Source organism: Lentinus tigrinus (genome assembly GCF_003813185.1).
Source record: "Lentinus tigrinus ALCF2SS1-7 unplaced genomic scaffold L226scaffold_49, whole genome shotgun sequence".
In the NCBI taxonomy this organism is placed as follows: Eukaryota; Fungi; Basidiomycota; class Agaricomycetes; order Polyporales; family Polyporaceae; genus Lentinus; species Lentinus tigrinus.
In genome coordinates, this window is record NW_027137958.1 from 132,662 (window position 1) to 150,585 (window position 17,924).

Here is a 17,924-nt window from a genome sequence, read left to right on the forward strand (position 1 = left end):
CAGCAAAGGTGGAATGTTCATGCGTTCAAGATGCCCCTGCGGTTGAAGATCTTCCGATGTGAATGTTCCAAAGACAACAAAGGAGAAGCATCCCCATTTCTGGATAACGTCATGGGCGTGAGTTCTGTATATATGAACACTGAATCAAGCCCTTCGCATCCAACCCTACTTGCTTGGCTCGTCGCACGTACCAAGAGTGTCGCGAGCCCAGTGAGTCCGTGTTCTGTGGTGGACGGTCTCGACAAGATGATCGTTGGAAGTAAAGTGACATGAGGCGGTGTGCGGCGGTCCGCGGAGCAGACGGGCTTATCGGACACGTCGGGCGAGCGCCTCGCTGTAGGCCCGAAAGTTCCCCGCCTACTGATCTCAGACCCATGTCCACATACATATACGTCACAGCGCGACATACTGAAGTGAGCATCGAAGTGTACAAAATATAATACAACATCAAAGTGACTGAGACTAGCCGCACTCTACATAGTGCGAGGGATATCAACCGTGGACCATCTTCCACTGGTCCCGGGCCACCCGACAGACCTCATCCATGTTCATGTTCGTGTTCTTGCTCATCCGCTTATCCATATCGCCTCCCATCTCTGTCGTCACTTGAATGTTGATCACCGATGGAGCGTTGGAATCCGGGACCTACACGTCAGATGTGGTAGGATCCATGAGCATATCGAGGGCATGGACGCGGGATGCTGCTTCCACGTACCTGAGGAACGTTCCAGCGCTCCTGGGTCGCAAGGCGGTTTGCGCGTGTGAACAGATTCATGCTGACCTCTCCGTCTAGTACCTCGATGCCGCGACTGAGGTTGAGCTTCCGGGAGTTGAGGCTATTTCCGTTGGTGAGCAATGTGTTTCGAGTTATACTCCTACCGGCACTTACACAGCCATCAACGTGTTACCGTACACTAGACGATAGACACGTTCGTGAACAATTGAGCTACGTATATAAATGGGTACGTACGTCTCGTCGTGACGATGCTGATGCAGCCGTGGATGAGATCGTGCGGGAAGGCGAGGACCTATGTATGTTTAGGTGAGCGCGTATCCGAAAGCTTCAGAGAGTTACTTCGCACGTACCACTATCAACGAAACGACATTGAGGATGCTGCGTCTACATCAGTACATATCGAACCATGCGTGTTCGATCAGTCTTACTCGTGCAGCAATCCTGAAGGCACATTCGAGTTCAAAAATGCTGTTGCAAGACCACGAATACATCGACTCACCAGTGTTGATGATATACACATTCAATGTCTCGACGAAGGGCTCAACCCTATCATGGTATCGTGAATATTTGTATACGCGAAGTGCGAGAAGAAACCTACTGTCTGGTCTCCGTGCTGCGACTACGGCGGAGGACCCATATGAGGGAACCAGTGAGCAATGAATCGCCCATGATCGCCGCGCCAAATGTTGCCGCAAGCAGTTGCTGCGGGATACGTAAGAATCATGGTACACAAGGGAGGATGCGGTACCTACGTTGACCTTGACGATGGAGTCGAATGTTGAGATGGCAATGCTAACTCAAAGTCAGTCGTGCCAGTCGGAGATTTCGTATCTCGAACTTACACTTCGCATACTGCACCTATGGAGAAGCCTGCATAGATCGCGATGAACATTTGCTGAAGTGTGCAGCTGAGGAACCCTCACCAATCTCCACTGCGAAGAACAGCATCTAGGGCGAGAATAAGCAAGCGGTTGCCGGGCTCGCGGCTAGACACTTACTGCTACGGCGACAATGAACCGATAGTGCTTGCCGACTACAATTCATGAGCCGAAAGAGAAGAGTGCAGATTGAGAAAGAGGTCTTACTCAGATAGACTCGACGTGCGAAGAACCTGCAGGGATGTCAGTGTTTCGATCATCACCCGGTGCCTGACTTGACTCACAATTGTGAGATGAACATGTTGACTCCCTACAAACCCATGGGTGACTCGTTCGCGGTGAAATTTGCTTGCAAACTCACTACGATGACAGGAATACCCTTCGCATCTCCGTTAGAGGGAGGGTCCATCTCGACAACGGGGCAGTACTCACATTCAAGGACCTAGTAGCATCGACTGTCAGCAAGCTCCACCGCAGCAATGCATAGAACACCTTCACATACCAGACTCCCAGATTCAATACCGCAGGGTTGAAGTAGTTGGAAGTCAAATAATAATAGCTGGTTGGCTGAGCGAACTCCGAGCGCGTCACGCAAATTCAGGGGGGACGTACCATGTGTGCATCGTGAATACCACGTGAATGGTCTCGAGTATCCTAGCGAAAGTCACGAATGAGGCGCAACGGACCGTTGTGACGAAACCTTCTCACATCACAGTCAATACCTGTATAAATCGGAGTTAGCGGATTCGATGTGGCGATGTGGCGGCGGTAGCGGCACGGGTAGATGAAAGCCACAGACTCACCAACAAGCGAATGAAGAGTGTATCGGTGGGGAACAATCGTCCGTATCTGTACAACTGATGCACGAAGAAACCGTACAAGCTGCAAAATCGTCTCCATAGTCAGCACGCCACAGTGACACCCCCTGGAGGCCTTGCACCTACCCTGTCCCGAAGAAAGTGCCGATCAGGTACGCCCCGTAAGTGTTTGCCAGACTCGGGAATTGGGACGAGGCACCCTGGAGGGCGCTGCTGTCCAAGCCGTCATCCGCACGAGGAACAAGCGGTAGAGCCATGAGAGGGAAAGGGGGGGAAGAAGCCGACCCGTCTTTCCTCCCGCCGGTGACTATAAGCAGCGCGGACGATGTTAGTACCACTTCGATGACTGATCTTGATGTGAACACACCTGAGCGGAGATCCGAACTCTACTCGCAGGTCGGTCGGTCGATCCTGGAGCCTGTAGATCACCATCATAGGGGCGTTACGGAAGGCCAGTTAATCCCAGTTAGTCCAAGTTGGGAAAGCAGCCCGGGATGCTGTTGATGGAAGCAGAATATCTTGCTTCGTGGCGGACGTAGACCTGCGCATGGTCACACATTCTCTGCGCGAAGCATACCGCGTGAGATAAGACCGCGGTCAGGGGATCTGGACGTACTCAAGGTATGTCCTTCATACGAGAAAACTCCGCGCGGGTTTCTATGAGGCGGAAGCTTTGATGAATCCGTAACGTTCGCTGGGTAGGTATGATGCAAGGAGTCAGAGCGTCCAGTTAGCGTGAATGGGCATATCGGGACATACATACAGCGATCATATCGCCATCACGTCTCAGTCAGTAGTGGAGTCCACGGGCGTGCTTGGGAAGTAAGAGATCTTCCTTTCATCATACCTCGATGTCATGTGAGGTGTTTTTTGCATCGCCTTGGCGACACCATAGGAAGGCGTGTATAGGACTGAATTGTCGAATTCGAGGGAAGCTCATGCTCACTGCCGCTCGGCCCCATAGCGGTGACAGCCTGCGTAGTACGGTATTGCAGTCTCTCGGAACAGCGCACCCAGAGAAGAAGTTTATATGGCCGACTTGTAGCCGACAGATAGATATTGAAGGATGATTCAAGGGCGGTTCCAAGTCCGAGACCGGCGCTGCGCGTGTGCTGTCCATTCGGATCGGCGCCACGAGGCCTCTGAGCAGTACTCCCGATATAGCAGGTATAGTCATTCGCAGGCGGTTCCGTTAACCACGTCATCTTAGCTGCTTACTTGTGTACATAGCAGAAATACGCTGTGTTGAGGAAGCACCTACTATCCTGAAGACTGCACGAGCGCTCAAGCTACCAATGGCTTAGGATGCTGAGGGAGTTCTACAGGCTTTGATGTGCTATGGAGCAACCGCTAGCGCAGGGCCAATGCTAGTGGCGGCCATCTAGGACAGGCACACTGGTGATAGTAATGGAGACTAAGCAGCCAACGGAGCTCTTCAGAATGGAAAAGATGAAGGGACCCACTTGCCACGTCGACCCTCCCCGCGCCTGATAGGCCTAGACCTTGCGCCATGCAGGGTCATGCATGCGTACATCCAACCGTTGATCCATTGCTACCAACTCTACTATACATAGAATAAAACACATTATAATGAGATGTTCGCTGATAAACCGCTTTACCGATAACCAACTATCCAAGCAGACGCTAACCTCTAGATCACCACGACCATACATAGATGGGGACAGAAAACAGGGAAGATCCACAGCTCACGACGCCGAACCAAACCCGGACGCGGACCCTGACCCCGAGCTCGAGCTCGTGGCACCATACGATTGGCCAGCGTATGGAGGAATCTGCATCCCGCTGAAGCTCTGGCGGATATCCTTGCTCTTCCGCGAGCGGCCGCGCGGAATGTCGAGATGTGCCTCCAGGGTGGCAGGGCCAGCGCCGACGCGCTTACCCTTGCCGTGCGGCTTAAGCATCGCATCGGGGCGGAGCAAGATGAAGACGACGAGCGAGACAAAGACGAGGGACCCAGCGAAGGCGAAGATTGTCTTCGGGAATGTCGCGACAGTGTTGCTGTAAATGATACCGAACAGGATGGGCTGCAGCGATGATTACGTCAGTACCCACGATATACATATGTGAAAGTATGCTGATGGCGGACGTACCCCGACAATCATCTGGCCGGTGGCCTGCAGGACAGAGAACGCGCCGAACATCTTGCCCGTGTCGGTCACGCCACGAGATTGGAGGATGCAGAGCGCGAGGCTGTTGACGGCAGGGATCAGGCCAGCGCCGAACGAGTTCATGGCGGTCGCGCCCACGAAAAGCGCCTGACCTGCAGCTGGACCAGCTTCGGGGGAGGAGAGCGCGACAATTGAGTGCGAGAACAAATCGATGAGGAGCGAACCGCGGATGAGTGCCATGTCGAAACGCATCTCCTTGGCGAGGGCGGCCGCGTTAGGCTTCCCGGTGTTGGCTACTTGAGCGCCTGGCTGCGCGGGCTTGGGCTTGGGCTTAGGTTTGAAGGTCGAGATGATGACTGGAAGGCGGGAGTTGAGAGATGACCTAGCTTGAAAAGGATATATAACTCACAAGGAAGGACGAGGAGTAAATGCAAGGCACGGGCAAAGCCCATAGCCGAGATGTAATAACTCAGCTACGAAGTGAAGGTCAGTACTCCAATGCTCTATGTGAAACATTTCGCCATCAACGCACCTGCTCCGCACCCCAACCATAGACATGCTCCGCGTAGAGATACTTGATCTGGAAGATACCCTTCGCCGTTTATTAGTTTCGTGCTATAGCGAGCCCCGACAGGTGAACATACATTGGAGAGCAGGTAACCAAACAGCACCGTGGCTAGAAGGGTCATGCTCCAATCCGTGTGCTTCGTGCCGTTCGGACCATGGACCGTCTTCGGCAGGAAGAGCTTAAGTGGGCTGATGAATCGATGAACGATGCCTTGGACAGCCTCGCCTTCGGCCGAAGGAGTGGAAATAGCTGGCAGGAGCGATTGCGCTGCCATCTTAGCCCGCTTCTTGTGGAGGGACTCAGGGAACAGGAAGATGACCAGCATGAGGTTGATAAAGGATGCGGTGGCGCCAACGTAGAACACCGAGGTAACTGTCGGCGCGCCGTTGTGAACACCGATGGCGGGCGAGAATACGGGGATGAACGGGTGCTTGATAAGGAAAGCACCAATGGTGGGTCCCACAGCGAAGCCAAGGAAGAACATCCCAGTGAATCGCGAGAAGATGTGTGCCCTGGAGCCGTCCGAGGTACAGTCCGAGATGTACGCTGAGGTTGCAGCCTGAAGTGTGGACCAGCCGCCGCATAGACCTTCAATAATGGGCGAGATGATGAGCAACTTGTGGCCATGAGCAGCGAAGATACTATGCGGTGTAGACACGAGGATGAACACTAGATCGCTGCAGGAAGAATAAGCTTGGTTCCAGTGCGTGTATAGAAAGTACGAACGTCATAAACAGTCCAAATGTAGCGACAGCGAGGACGCGCGTCCGTCCATTTGTTTCACCGAAGTGGCCCCACCAACCGGTAGTGAGCGCAGAGAGGACGCCCATTGTGGTTGTCATGATCGTCTGCAGACGCGCTGCTCGTGATTGCACAGCAGGATCCTTGATACAGCGTTCGGAAGGCGGTCGTCTGGGATCGGGCTCGTCGTCGTCATCGCTTGGCTTGGTCCCGTTCAAGTTTGCGTAGACGGACTGCTGGGATGCTGGGAAGTGTAGCTCCAGTGGCACTGAGGCTGCGGAATGTGAGGGAAGTGAAGGAATGTGGTGTGAGTTGGGGAAGAGAGAGGTCTCGTTGACACGCGTGTGGTCGTACACGTCGTGGCCGTATACTGCGTTGCACGATAGCTGGGTGTAGACTTGCACTCGGGGAGCAAGGGTCATCCCGCGCTAAGGTTGAACCGGTGAGGCAAGAGTGATGTCATGAGGCTTGTGGACGACTCACGACGATGGACGCGACAACTGCAAAGGGGACAAGCCTGAAGAGATGCAACGATGTTAGCACGGCCTCGTGACTATCAAAGCAGCAAGGGTTGACAGTATTCAGTGGGAGGCGTGATCGCGACACCGGCCATCCAAGCCTGAGGATGGCCGTGCGCGTATCAACATGGACAGGCAGCACTTAACGCTCCACATGCGCACGAGAGTGCTCGCACATGAAACACTGGCAAAAATCTACGCACGCTCGTGCTGAAAGGACGTAGAGATCCTCATGCACTCTCATGATGATAAGCGTGCCGACGGCCTCCGGAGAGACAAAGTCCGCATGGCGTGACTCGATCTACGAGAGACTAGCAGCGTAGGATACATACCACAGGGGTCGGGGACGGTAGAATGGCTTCTTTGCGGGCTTTCCGCCGCCCAGGAGAGCATCTTGCTCAGAGAGGCCAGCTGACTGCCCAAGACGCGTGCGTGATGCACTTCCGGGGTAGGGTTGCACGGATCCGCGTGGGCGCGAGACCGAAGGCGAATAGATGGAGAAATTGGAGGAGACGACGGCGTCGACGGCCTGGTAGGTGTCCTCTGAGCTCATGGCGGATGTGGTGGTCGTCGAGGAGAGAGAGACGGCGAGGACGCGAGGGCCATGCGCACGCCTCGTCGCTGCTCGTGGCGGTGGCTGAAGATAAGATGACCTCAGCAGCAGCGTCGCTTGCGGTCCGTACAAGTCCGTGTCATGATAAGAATCCGTTGCTTATACACCCGGTGATAATCTCCTCTTATCAGATAACAAACCTCGTTTACCCGGGGTGGTTTTGCCGCTGACAACACTTACTCGGGCATGATATCCCCCTTGAAACGGGACTTACCGCGTTGAATTACCCCCGGTTGAAACACAAACCATTCTGAGTTTGAATCGCTTTGGCCGTAGCCGGAGCCGTGAGCTCACCGCGTCTTGACTTCACGCTCTCTCGTCGCTGTCGCCGCCGCTGCCGCCGCCGCCATGGACATCGACGAGCAACCCTCACCACATCCGCCGCAACACGCGAATGCTGTTGCTGGCCCTTCATCACTTCCAGACATGCCGTCTCTCTTCCTGCCGCCTCCAGGTCCATCATACTCCAGCAAACTTGGCGTCCTTGATTATGCTGACCACCTGTCGTGTCCAGGCCCATCACAACCACCACCATACTTCAGGAGCACAGAGGACCTCCTAAAACGCTTCCAGCTGCTTCCTGCCTACGACAAGTACGTCCGGCCATACGCTCCACCCGTCTCGCACCTCGGCGCCACAGACAAGGGCAAGGGCAAGGAGGTACCGCCTTCGTCACCCGCTGCCCCGACACCAGGGCCAGGTGGCGATGGAGACGATGAGGATGGCGGGAAGGGTGAGAAGAAGCACAAGAACTATAAGCAATTGATTAAGGCCATCCCTGGTACGTCCTTTGTTCTGCACGCGACGCTATGATGCGACAGCCGTGCTGCAGGCAAGCACTCGATGCGCAAGGACACATATCTCGCGGATTTGATGATGGTTCCGCCAAAGCAGAAGCAGGAGATCAAACCTTTCTCTCAGAAGACGACGCGAGAGGCGTTCTCGGTCAGCTTGGAGGGTCTGAAAGGGGTACGTTTCTTTGTTCTGAACCTTCACCCCCGGTCCATCTTCTCCCGTACAAAGAGAAACAATCATGGAACGCACACGCGTGTGTTGTTGTTGTACATGCTCCCGAAACGAGTGCTTCATGGCCCTCGTCCAGGTGTGCAGGCTCCATCTTGACGATCGGTGACACTCCATACGACGCTTTGGCTGCTATGTGTGTGCTGTGCCGCCTTCATTATACCTATCTGCGACCCTGTCAATGCCTATGACGCGTCTTGGCTGACCACTTTGCAGTGGAATATCAATGCGCTAGTGGCAGAGTCACCGCAGGCCCGGGAAGACCGGAAACGGAGGGTAAGTCAGTCTGCCTTTCGAATGCATTCGTGTCTCATACTTTGCCTTGCGCCTGCAGAAAGAGCTCAAGAAGCTCGCAAAGCAAGGGCAGGGTATGGTGCAGGGCGCTGCTGCCGCAGGACCGAATACACCAGTCTCGGGCGTTCCAACAACACCTGGCGTGGCGCCACCAAATGGCACCGTCCCTCTTGCGGCGCCTCCTCGGACAGCGACCCCAAGACCGGGGGTTGTGAAGCCACCTCCCGCGGGCATCGGCACGCCGCACTCCGTGTCAACGCCCGCGCCGGCGGTCTCCACCCCAGCGCCGACACAACAGCACCCTGCTGCCGCGGCCCCTCACAGAGGTGTCAAACGCGAGCGAGAAGAGAACGGACTGCAGGTCAACGGCAATATCCCACCTCCAGGCGGGGACGTCAAGGTCGCGAAGGCAGGTGTCCCGGGAGTGCGCCCGCGGCCTGTGAAAAGGGCTCGCCTGGTACGTCACTGCGACGGGATCGCGAGAGAGATTTTCTTCTCATGCTCGGACGCTTGATTTTTCGCAGGATGCAAATGGGCAGCCATATCAGCAGCCAACCCCACACGCATAGTACTCCGGGAAGTTGCTTTCCCCCTTGAGTCTTACCAAGCCATCTGCGCCCCGTAGCGCACACCCTCGGCGGGGCACCTTACGCACGCACCTTGAATCCGCTACCTCCGTGCTTCCCTCTTGTCGCCACGCTACCTCCCTGCGGTACCTCTACAAACCCATGGCCCTTTTAGGGCGCTTTCCGGGCATGGTGCCGATACCTGCGGCCTGCCATGTAACCCTCACCGGGTCACTAGTTGCCACGTCGGACGCATTGCATCCTACTGCATCACACATTTTCCACATTTCATATCTCTAACAATTCTCACCATCACCATCGATAGCATCAGCACTCACCTCATGATTTCATGCATGCCTGCAATGTAGACGGCATTTTGTCTCGTCATCTGGTTCTCGGTTTCTCAAGGTGGACGGCGCCGATTGCCGCCACCATTCCGCATTCCGTACGGCACGCAATACATATCAGCATCGTACGTGGTACTAGTAGCCCGTATCTCTGGTCTCGACGACGGACACTCGTTTTGTTCGATAGTGTCCATACATCGGACGTTTGGGGTACATACGCCTGTTCGCATATACTTCTAGTGTTGTGCAGGTAGGGTTTTGCGGAATGATACGTCTCTGAACATGGATTTGATACGCCAGTCACCGTCCTTGTTCGACATTCGTGGTCGTCTGACGTGCTCGCCCACCCCGTCATCGATGTTCAGCGTGCCCTTATCACTGAAAGCCATGTGTTTCACCCAGAGTCCAGTCACGGCCCAGACCATCTTGTCTGTCTTGTGTCCATCGCCTCCAATCCTTTGAGAGACATTTCCATCCGACGTGATCCGGCTTGTATATGACACCAAAACTAGTTATACAACAGTCGAAGAGACACTTAAATCAACAGCGTAGCGTTCATTAAAGTACCATAATTCGTAAGTACAATCCCAGCGGCCGAGGTCTGGGGGGCCGCAATCCACCCACAACGACACGTCTGCTTAGTACGTGTACCGGAAATCGGGGTTCTCGCGGTCGGTAAGGTCGTCAAACGCATGGTTGTGCGCGAGGTGCTCATCCCTGTCCTCGCCATTCGCAGTGGACTCGCGGAGGGCCGCCGCGCGGCGCTTGAGGACGTTGAGGCGCATGAGGTAGAGCCGGAGGAAGAAAAGAACGACGACCTGGAGCGCGTAGACCACCATGTGCGCGATGAAGGCCTTGATGTAGCGCGGGGCGTCGTTCGCGCGGAAGACTTGTGGACCGACGGCGTTCCCGACGGCCCAGGCGATGAAGACGAGTGAGGAGGCGACGACTTGCTTGGTCCGGCCGGCGACGTTGTTGGACATCACGGCGAGGTTGAGCACGGATACGGCGCCGAAGGCCATGGTCAAGCTGGGTTGCGGGACGGTCAAGGACGGTCCAAGCGAACATGTACGCTTCGAAGACTCACTAGAACGAGATGAGCAGGCCGACTTTCGTGTCGCTGCGCGTTGGGACTGTGAGGAAGACGACGGTGCCGATGATGTTGGGCAGCGTGTAGATGATCGCGAGTAGGAGCTTCTGGTTGTACCGCTTGGAGAGGTACGCCGCGCTGAACAGGAAGGTCATGATGATGGCACCCTGGGCGATCGCAAGCAGGTACGTCTGCAATGTAGTGAAGCCGAACGCCTTGATGATGAGGTTGGAGAACGCGCCGAGTCCGCCGGTGGGCATGCCATTGGTGAACGAGATGAGAGTGACAGACCACACGACGGGATCGCTGAGAGCTTCACGGACTTGGTACCACTGGAAGAAGAAGTAGGTCAGCGGCGATGAGAGGGGGTCGGATCAGTAGGCGTACCTTGAACTCCTTGTTCTGGATCCCGGTCTCGTTCTTGCGCACACGCTCGGCCATGAGCAGACGGTCTTCTGGCGAGAAGCATGTGGCGCGAATGGGAGAGTCCGGAAGCCAAAAGCCGACGAAGATGCCCCACACGAATGTGATGCAACCAAGCATCTGCATGTCGTAACGTAGTTCAGTCTCGTTCGATGCATGGAGAATGGCCATCAGGGAAGCTCACCGTAAAGAGGATCTGCCAGTTCTTGAGGACCTGGCCCTCGATCTGGGCCACGCCATACGCGATCAAACCACCAACGCATTGCTGGAACCCGTTCATCGAGTAGAATGCCCCGATGACGAGGGCCTGCTCTTCACGACGGTACCACATCGTAGAGAGGAAGACGAAAGCGGGCTGGCAGACGCACTCGAAGATACCGAGGAGCGTGCGAACGATGATGAGACCAGTGAAGTTCTTGCATGCAGCCGTGCAGGCGAGGACTGCACCCCATGCTGCGATGCTGCAAGGAGAGAATTAGCATGAGAGGTAAAGCACCACACAGGAATCCGGAATTGAACGTACTTGAAGGACAGGTACTTGCCGATCGGAAGACGTTGGATCAGACGATTTGTGGGGAACTCCCAGGCTAGGCTGGGGGTGTTGTCAGGGTCGATCGGAAAGACTTGTAAGTGGAAGGGGCTTACATGGCCAGGTACACTATGGGGGTGCGTGAGTGCGAGCGACAAATATGAGCACACAGTGAGACGTACCGCAAGTTGTCAACCATGAGTACTGCTGGCCGACCAGATGGGTGTCTTCCACGATACCCATAATGGAGGCAAAGTTGATCGTGCTGTGGTTGACGTCAAACTTATGTTCCAAGTCACCCGGAAAGCGTAACGAGCGTACCCTTTGTCGAGAGTCTGCGCAAAGTATGTCACCACCATGACGAGCTGCGCTGCATGTCAGCCCTTCACCTTATCGGTACAGACGAGACACGCACCAGGACACGCTTGTGTATCATCCACCTTAGCCTCCTGTCGGTCGCCTCGTCAATCTCAATGGGACCTTGGCTCTGCGAGGCGAAGAAGTTTGCGACTTCGGAATCGATGCCAGCTGCGGCTGCGAGGAAGTTCGTGAGCTCTCTGGTCGACCCAGACGGGAGAGAGATACGTACGTCTTGTCTCACCACTGGTCACGGAAACGATATCCTTCTCGACGTCCTCGATGTGACGCTCGAACATGGAGTCCTTTGTGAGTGCCGCCATGACTAAGGAAGGTTGCGGTTGTCGCGGTCGTGGCAAGGCAAGGCAGAGCACCCATTCTGCAGACGAAAAGCAATTTATACGCGTTCAACACGTTACGACATATGCTTAGCGTTCCTCAGCTGACCCCGGATGGCGACCTTGCGAAGCTCCGGGCGAGGCTAGCGAGCGGCTAAAGACCTCTCCGGTTCTCGTGTTCGATCAGCCTCCCAGGAACGACGCTGCGGGGCAGATGCGGGGTACGGGGGAGTGTGGGGTTTTCCCGGCGCAGAGCGGCCCGGATAAACAACGCCCCCCGCGCACCGCGGCCCGCTCGCTTCGTTGTAGGGCGCATCACAGGCAGCATAAAGGGGGCGCACCGGGGAGCGATACAACTAACCCCTCAGTTGCCGCCATGTCGTTCAGGAATATAAACCAGGCCAAGGTCGCGACGATCAAGCATATCAACAACCTCATTACATGTCTCGTTAACATCAAGGATGAGACGGGCGAGTTCCTCATGCCTCTCGCCGACGGGCGAATCATCGATACCAAAGGTTGGGAAGACTGGGAGGTTAGTTAGCCTCGCTTTGTTCCTGAGTGCGGTGCCCTTACCTCGGATATTACCTAGTGGACGCACGGAGTCGGTTAGGCCTGCTCCTCCTATATCACGAGAGCACGACTCACACATCGGTTCTAGGACTCTATGGCCTCTTGAAATTCCATGAGATCACCGGGGATAAGCGTGCATTGGACATCGCTCTTGCTTGGTTCAAGGACCGATTTGAGATCGGGACAACGAAGGTTAGATTCGCCCTCCTATTCCCGCTGCGGCCCGTCGCTGACACGATGTCTAGAATGTCAACACCATGTCTCCACTGCTCACTGCTGCATACCTGCATGAGAAGGGAGCAGCGGATTATTATCCACATCTGGACTCCTGGGCGGAATGGGTCATGTACGACATGCCTCGCACAGAGGAAGGCGGTTTACAACACGTAACGTACCTCACCGACAATTATCAGCAACTCTGGGACGACACGCTCATGATGAGCGTCCTTCCACTCGTCAAAATCGGCCTCGTCTTGAACCGACCGCACTACGTCGAGGAGGCGAAGCGCCAGTTCATGCTGCAGTAAGTCTTCGATCAGCACATGAGGACCGTACCGCTAACGGGCGCACTAGTGTGAAGTATCTCCAGGATCTGCAGACGGGGCTGTGGTTTCACGGTACGCCTCCGTTGTCTTGTCTCCATACTGCGGCCCGGGAAGAGGGGCTAACGGCCTCTCCTTGACTTGCAGGCTGGACGTTCGATGGGCGCCACCACTTCGGCAAGGCCAGGTGGGGCCGCGGAAACTGCTGGGTGACGGTCGCAATCCCGGACTTCATCGAGATGTTGAACCTTCCCGCGACGGACGGATTGCGCCTGTTCCTCACCACGTCACTTGTCGCGCAGATTGACGCACTCGTCAAGTATCAGGACCAGCAGACGGGCCTCTGGCACACGCTCATCGACGACCCGTCGTCATACCTCGAGGCGTCGGCCACGGCGGGCTTTGCGTACGGCATCGCGAAGGCGCTCCGAATGCGCCTGATTCCGAAGGAGGAGCGATATGTGAATGCGGCGAAGAAGGCGATGGAGGGCGTGTTGGCGAACATATCGCCACAAGGGGAGCTGCTACAGACGTCGTTCGGCACTCCGGTGTTCAACGACCCGGAGGACTACAAGAAGATTCCGCTGACGAGTATGCCATACGGGCAGAGCTTGGCTCTGCTTGCGTTAACGGAGCATCTGAGGACGTTCATTTAGGATCGCCGGGTGAGGGACCTGAAGTTGCAGTTTCTATTAGTTGTATTAGTTGTACAATGCATCATGCCTCACCAGCAATACTTAGGACCCACGCAACGCAGCATTCGATCCTGAAATGAAGTGTAAAAACTTCGCTTTTTCCTGTCCAAGAGACTGCCGGGGTATGTTCGACCATTGCGCACGCCTTGAAGCCTTCAAAAGCATAACGCCCACCTAGGTCCTCTCGTCTTGTCTGCGTTCGAAGCACAGTTCATGCGAGAACATGGGTATGCATGAAACAATATGTGAGTACGAGACGTCCTGGCGCATGGCCGTGACCGACTCTATGCATGCCACGGCGCCGATCGTCCCAGAGCACGGTAGACGATCGCCAGTTCCTCTCGGCAACCTTGTGAGTCTATTCGTGAACATGGTTCCCGGCCTCCCATTGCAACAGGGCTTCTCGTGTCTACGCGGTTGCGGAGCTTGTGAGGCGTGTGCGCAGTATGGCTATATGTGGCTAGCTGAGAGGAAGGAGGGGGGATGTCGGACGGTGGCCACATCCATCCTCACTGGTTTTCATAGCATGAAGAGTACGTGTAGCACATGAGCTGAGTACTTAGCGAGGCAATGAAGACTGCTGCATTGCGAACTTGTCTCTGCATGCTGCGATGGAAGACCGAAGCATTCTCAGCGGAGAGGTTGCGGAGATGAAACAAACAGCGTGTTCCTGAACGGGGTTGGCATTGATTTAAATCGCCGCCTTAATCTCGTGCTCGCGGTCCGGCTGCGCGCAGCCAGGAATAGCCAGGAATTGACCCACTCGCGGTTATCCTTCTTCGCTCTCTAGACGTCCCGCTCGGTGTCGACAGCTCATCTGCGGCGACAGACAGCATGTCAGCATCCTCCGGAGGCCTTGCTGAGCGAAACGAGATACACAAGTCATGCAAGACCCTCGAATCGGTCGTCAACATCTTGAATGATTACTGCGAGGCAGCCAATGCTATCGTATCATTGCAGAAGAAGCTGGCAAAGGCTCTGCGCGAAGCCTCGTCTGTGAAATGCGTTGCTGAGATACCAGGTATGTGCAGTAGTGTGTGTAGTTGGAGAGGGTGCATGGAAGCTGAGACGGATGCAGCGAACGCTCTGAACGCAAGCGCGACGATCTTCGAGGCCATGGCGGAGGTGGACTCCAAGTTCGCAAAGTATGCGGACAAGGAGTGCGATAGTGTGAGTGCGGAGGTGAAGAAGTGGTTCAAGAAGCTTGCAGTGAGTTATCGGCCTCCATGATCGGCCTCCATGACAATCCCTAGATCTCTCCTTGACGTTCTGCAGAAAGAGGAACGGGCTCATGATGACAAGATTGCATCTGCGAACCAGAAGATCAAACAGGCTGGTCAGATGTATGAGCGCAAAGCGAAGAAGAACCCGCGCGACGCTGCGGATGAGCACACACGGTACATCAACCTGCTCAGCACTCTCGGGCCGGAAGTGAACAGGGAGAAATAGTATGTTACAGAGCTTTTCAATCTCTCTCTTCTCATGTTCACTCGTTGCATCCTACTTCCAGCAATCATGCCCTCCTCGTCACCCAGAAGCACACATCCACGATGTACAATTTGGCTGCGAGCTTCTCACGCGTTGCAGATGCTGAGTGGATGCGAGGGTGTGAAGCTGTCCGACGCTTCTCCCCCACTGTCGGCTCGCTGGGTCAGTGGAAGGCTCTGTGCGAAGGAGGATGGGCGGGCGCGATCCCCCAAGACCTTCCGGATGAAAACGCGGCGGATCAGTCAGAGACTTCCTCCACAGCTCCAGTCGCCGGCAAGCAAGACTATGGCACTACTGCTGATACTCGAGAACTTGCTGTGACTCCCATGGAGAAGCCCGCACCTGAGTATTCTTCGCGCCATGCCTCCGAACAGGATTCCAACCCTCGCGCAGTCACTCCTTCAGGACAGTCGCCGATACCCCCTCCGCAGTACTTCCCTCCGACCCCTGCAGCGGAGCTGCCTGCCATTGGTAGCGCCCCTTCATCCGATCCCGCAAAGGAGATAGATGAGCCGACAAAGTCTGCCGACGGACACTCGACAACCCTTGCCTCTCTCGCTGCATTCCCTGCTCCACCTACACACTTCCCTATCCCTCGACTCAACGGCAGTCGATTCAACTCCAACGCTCCTCCTCCTCCTTCTTCACTGCAGAGCGGTAACCAGAATACGCTCGCTGAGCCTGCACCTGAATCGCAGGACTCTGGTCTTACACCTTTCCCACGCCTCACAGAATCTCCCATTCCAGACAGTGCCCTCAATACCCCTGCTCTGACCGAGGACAACCGCACTCCACCCACACTTCGCACCGAGCTGGCTACTCCACCGACCACGACGGCCCCCTCCAATACCCTCAGGGACCTTGCTGACACGAAGCCAGATACCTCATTCAATACCGGCGTTCGCGACCGACAACAACCGCCTCCATCTTCATACTCTCAGACAAGTCACTCATCGCACTCTTCATCACCAGTGATGGGCCGAACACATTTGGACCCCGAGAGAGAGGGGGTTCCTAATCCCGAGCAAGTCTCAACTCCGCCTCCCAGCGTCCCTTCCTCCTACAGGAGAGGCGACTATATAGACGACGCTGAGTTTGGGGTGCGACGAAGCAGCGAATCGTCCCGGGTGCGGACAATGGAGCCATCCCTAGGGAAGATCGTAGAACGCAATGACACGGGAAAGAGCACTGGCAGTATGGTGGCTGCTTTGCGCGATCGGTATGCTCGTGTAAGTCCCGCGAATAATAGATCAATGCATGGTGGTGCTGACTTCTGCGTGCAGCAACCCGGCCCATCTTCACCACCACCACGGTCGCCCCCACCTAGAGAATTGCCTAGACTACCCACCAGCGTGTCGAACTTGGCGAATCGATATGAGCCGACGAGCGGCGCACAACGGCCACAAACAGACTCGCCTACGCGGGAACGCAGACGACCGTCTGTGGAGGCGTACTCTCGGATGCCAGAGCCTTCGTCGATGACTGCTACATCTCGATACTCTACCACACCTCAAACACCATCTGCCGATGAACTTGCCGTCAGACGGCAACGTATCGAAGAGCTTGAGGAGCTCGAGTTGCGGGAGCGGGAACACGAGCTTCGTCTAAAGGAGCGCGAGATCGAACAGCGAGCGCGTGAACTCGAGAGGGAACGCCTGCAGTTGCTGAACGCTCGTGGAGGCACGGGAGGCACGGCAGCGAGGTCGGATGGCTATGTCAACGACGGCACCAGGGCAACTGGTGGTCCTCGGTCGACGACGACGCAGCGGCCAACCATCGACACGCTGCAGTCCCGTTACCCATCTTCGTATTCGCAGAGTGCGACTCATCTCGTCCCGCCTCCTTCGTCGCAGGCTGTGTCGAGGCAACCTTCCAGCCAACCGTCATCACCAGCTTCTCAGCAACCCACCGACCATGCGTCATGCTGTGGATGCGAGGCGTGCTCTGCGTCGAAGTACAGGGCCACACCCTCATCTCCGCGAGATACGCGTCCCCCAGAACCGCCCATAATGCTCCGCCCGGAGAAGCCGAGAGGTGGATGGATCAGACGGCTGAGCATGCCCGTGATGGGGAATGCGTTCTCGTTGGACTCAAAGAAGAACGGGAGCAACACTGCTTTGGCGGGAGGCTATCGAAACAGCCTGGCGTTCGCGGAGGAGGATGGCCGGTTGCAGACGCTGCAGACGGACGTGACTGGTGGCATCCGCAACCGTAGCTCGACGAACGTCGCGCGACGATGATTGGTGATATTATTCTGGACTCGGATTCTTTGTTTCTGCTTTGGCTCCTTGTTGCTGAACTGTTCCGCTTGACAGTCTATACCTTCTGCTGTGCGTTTGCTTCGATACCATGTTACGACTGTAATCTATCCTGCCTATATGTCTATGACCCCATCCACTTAGTACTTCTATCTACATACCACGATACTCATCCGATTTCTAGTTTTGTCGCTGATACGAGCTGACTGCTTTGCACGTCCCGTTACGATCTTCACGATTTATGTATGACTCCTGCTATTTGTGACCGCACTCGATGTACTTGATAGTCGTAGCATCTGTGGCAACTGAGTGAGTTGCAGTACTTATGCGCAACTGTAACACTTGTGGTCCATACCACCGTGGGCCTTAAGTTCGAGCTTCAAGATGGCGGATGTTAGCA

At 55.6% G+C, this 17,924-nt stretch overlaps 6 protein-coding genes across 6 annotated transcripts; 3 read left to right on the forward strand and 3 right to left on the reverse strand.

Moving 5' to 3' along the window:
- Nucleotides 1-382: 382 nt before the first annotated feature.
- Nucleotides 383-2,949, reverse strand: L226DRAFT_279710 (uncharacterized protein). Its single transcript, XM_067673558.1, has 22 exons — nucleotides 2,800-2,949; nucleotides 2,559-2,739; nucleotides 2,418-2,496; nucleotides 2,323-2,336; nucleotides 2,227-2,268; nucleotides 2,117-2,173; nucleotides 2,047-2,056; nucleotides 1,976-1,993; nucleotides 1,899-1,924; nucleotides 1,822-1,847; nucleotides 1,735-1,769; nucleotides 1,660-1,684; nucleotides 1,579-1,606; nucleotides 1,489-1,528; nucleotides 1,335-1,438; nucleotides 1,236-1,282; nucleotides 1,165-1,177; nucleotides 1,087-1,114; nucleotides 971-1,028; nucleotides 890-914; nucleotides 716-836; nucleotides 383-645 (listed from the first exon to the last, which is right to left on the reverse strand). The coding sequence occupies exons 2-22, from the start codon at nucleotides 2,687-2,689 to the stop codon at nucleotides 493-495; spliced, it is 1,080 nt and encodes a 359-aa protein (XP_067529851.1). The 5' UTR covers nucleotides 2,690-2,739; nucleotides 2,800-2,949; the 3' UTR covers nucleotides 383-492.
- Nucleotides 2,950-3,956: 1,007 nt separating this feature from the next.
- Nucleotides 3,957-7,039, reverse strand: L226DRAFT_539961 (MFS general substrate transporter). The gene is made up of 8 exons (XM_067681772.1): nucleotides 6,721-7,039; nucleotides 6,354-6,387; nucleotides 5,856-6,298; nucleotides 5,206-5,806; nucleotides 5,094-5,153; nucleotides 4,971-5,034; nucleotides 4,544-4,917; nucleotides 3,957-4,477 (listed from the first exon to the last, which is right to left on the reverse strand). The coding sequence occupies exons 1-8, from the start codon at nucleotides 6,939-6,941 to the stop codon at nucleotides 4,139-4,141; spliced, it is 2,136 nt and encodes a 711-aa protein (XP_067529852.1). The 5' UTR covers nucleotides 6,942-7,039; the 3' UTR covers nucleotides 3,957-4,138.
- A 388-nt stretch (nucleotides 7,040-7,427) lies between these two features.
- Nucleotides 7,428-8,887, forward strand: L226DRAFT_548215 (uncharacterized protein; the record flags this gene model as incomplete). Its single annotated transcript, XM_067682572.1, has 6 exons — nucleotides 7,428-7,455; nucleotides 7,516-7,782; nucleotides 7,834-7,970; nucleotides 8,241-8,300; nucleotides 8,359-8,775; nucleotides 8,843-8,887. 6 exons carry the CDS (start codon nucleotides 7,428-7,430, stop codon nucleotides 8,885-8,887), a joined length of 954 nt encoding a protein of 317 aa, XP_067529853.1.
- Nucleotides 8,888-9,702: 815 nt separating this feature from the next.
- L226DRAFT_539963 (MFS general substrate transporter) lies at nucleotides 9,703-12,409 on the reverse strand. The gene is made up of 10 exons (XM_067681773.1): nucleotides 11,863-12,409; nucleotides 11,689-11,807; nucleotides 11,595-11,638; nucleotides 11,456-11,538; nucleotides 11,390-11,402; nucleotides 11,268-11,336; nucleotides 10,929-11,205; nucleotides 10,709-10,864; nucleotides 10,319-10,653; nucleotides 9,703-10,260 (listed from the first exon to the last, which is right to left on the reverse strand). The coding sequence occupies exons 1-10, from the start codon at nucleotides 11,951-11,953 to the stop codon at nucleotides 9,870-9,872; spliced, it is 1,578 nt and encodes a 525-aa protein (XP_067529854.1). The 5' UTR covers nucleotides 11,954-12,409; the 3' UTR covers nucleotides 9,703-9,869.
- Nucleotides 12,339-13,793, forward strand: L226DRAFT_539964 (glycoside hydrolase family 105 protein). Its single transcript, XM_067681774.1, has 6 exons — nucleotides 12,339-12,503; nucleotides 12,561-12,576; nucleotides 12,630-12,733; nucleotides 12,787-13,064; nucleotides 13,115-13,158; nucleotides 13,231-13,793. The coding sequence occupies exons 1-6, from the start codon at nucleotides 12,345-12,347 to the stop codon at nucleotides 13,737-13,739; spliced, it is 1,110 nt and encodes a 369-aa protein (XP_067529855.1). The 5' UTR covers nucleotides 12,339-12,344; the 3' UTR covers nucleotides 13,740-13,793.
- A 743-nt stretch (nucleotides 13,794-14,536) lies between these two features.
- Nucleotides 14,537-17,858, forward strand: L226DRAFT_539965 (uncharacterized protein). Its single transcript, XM_067681775.1, has 5 exons — nucleotides 14,537-14,799; nucleotides 14,857-14,987; nucleotides 15,054-15,226; nucleotides 15,289-16,495; nucleotides 16,550-17,858. The coding sequence occupies exons 1-5, from the start codon at nucleotides 14,613-14,615 to the stop codon at nucleotides 17,504-17,506; spliced, it is 2,655 nt and encodes an 884-aa protein (XP_067529856.1). The 5' UTR covers nucleotides 14,537-14,612; the 3' UTR covers nucleotides 17,507-17,858.
- Nucleotides 17,859-17,924: the final 66 nt, after the last annotated feature.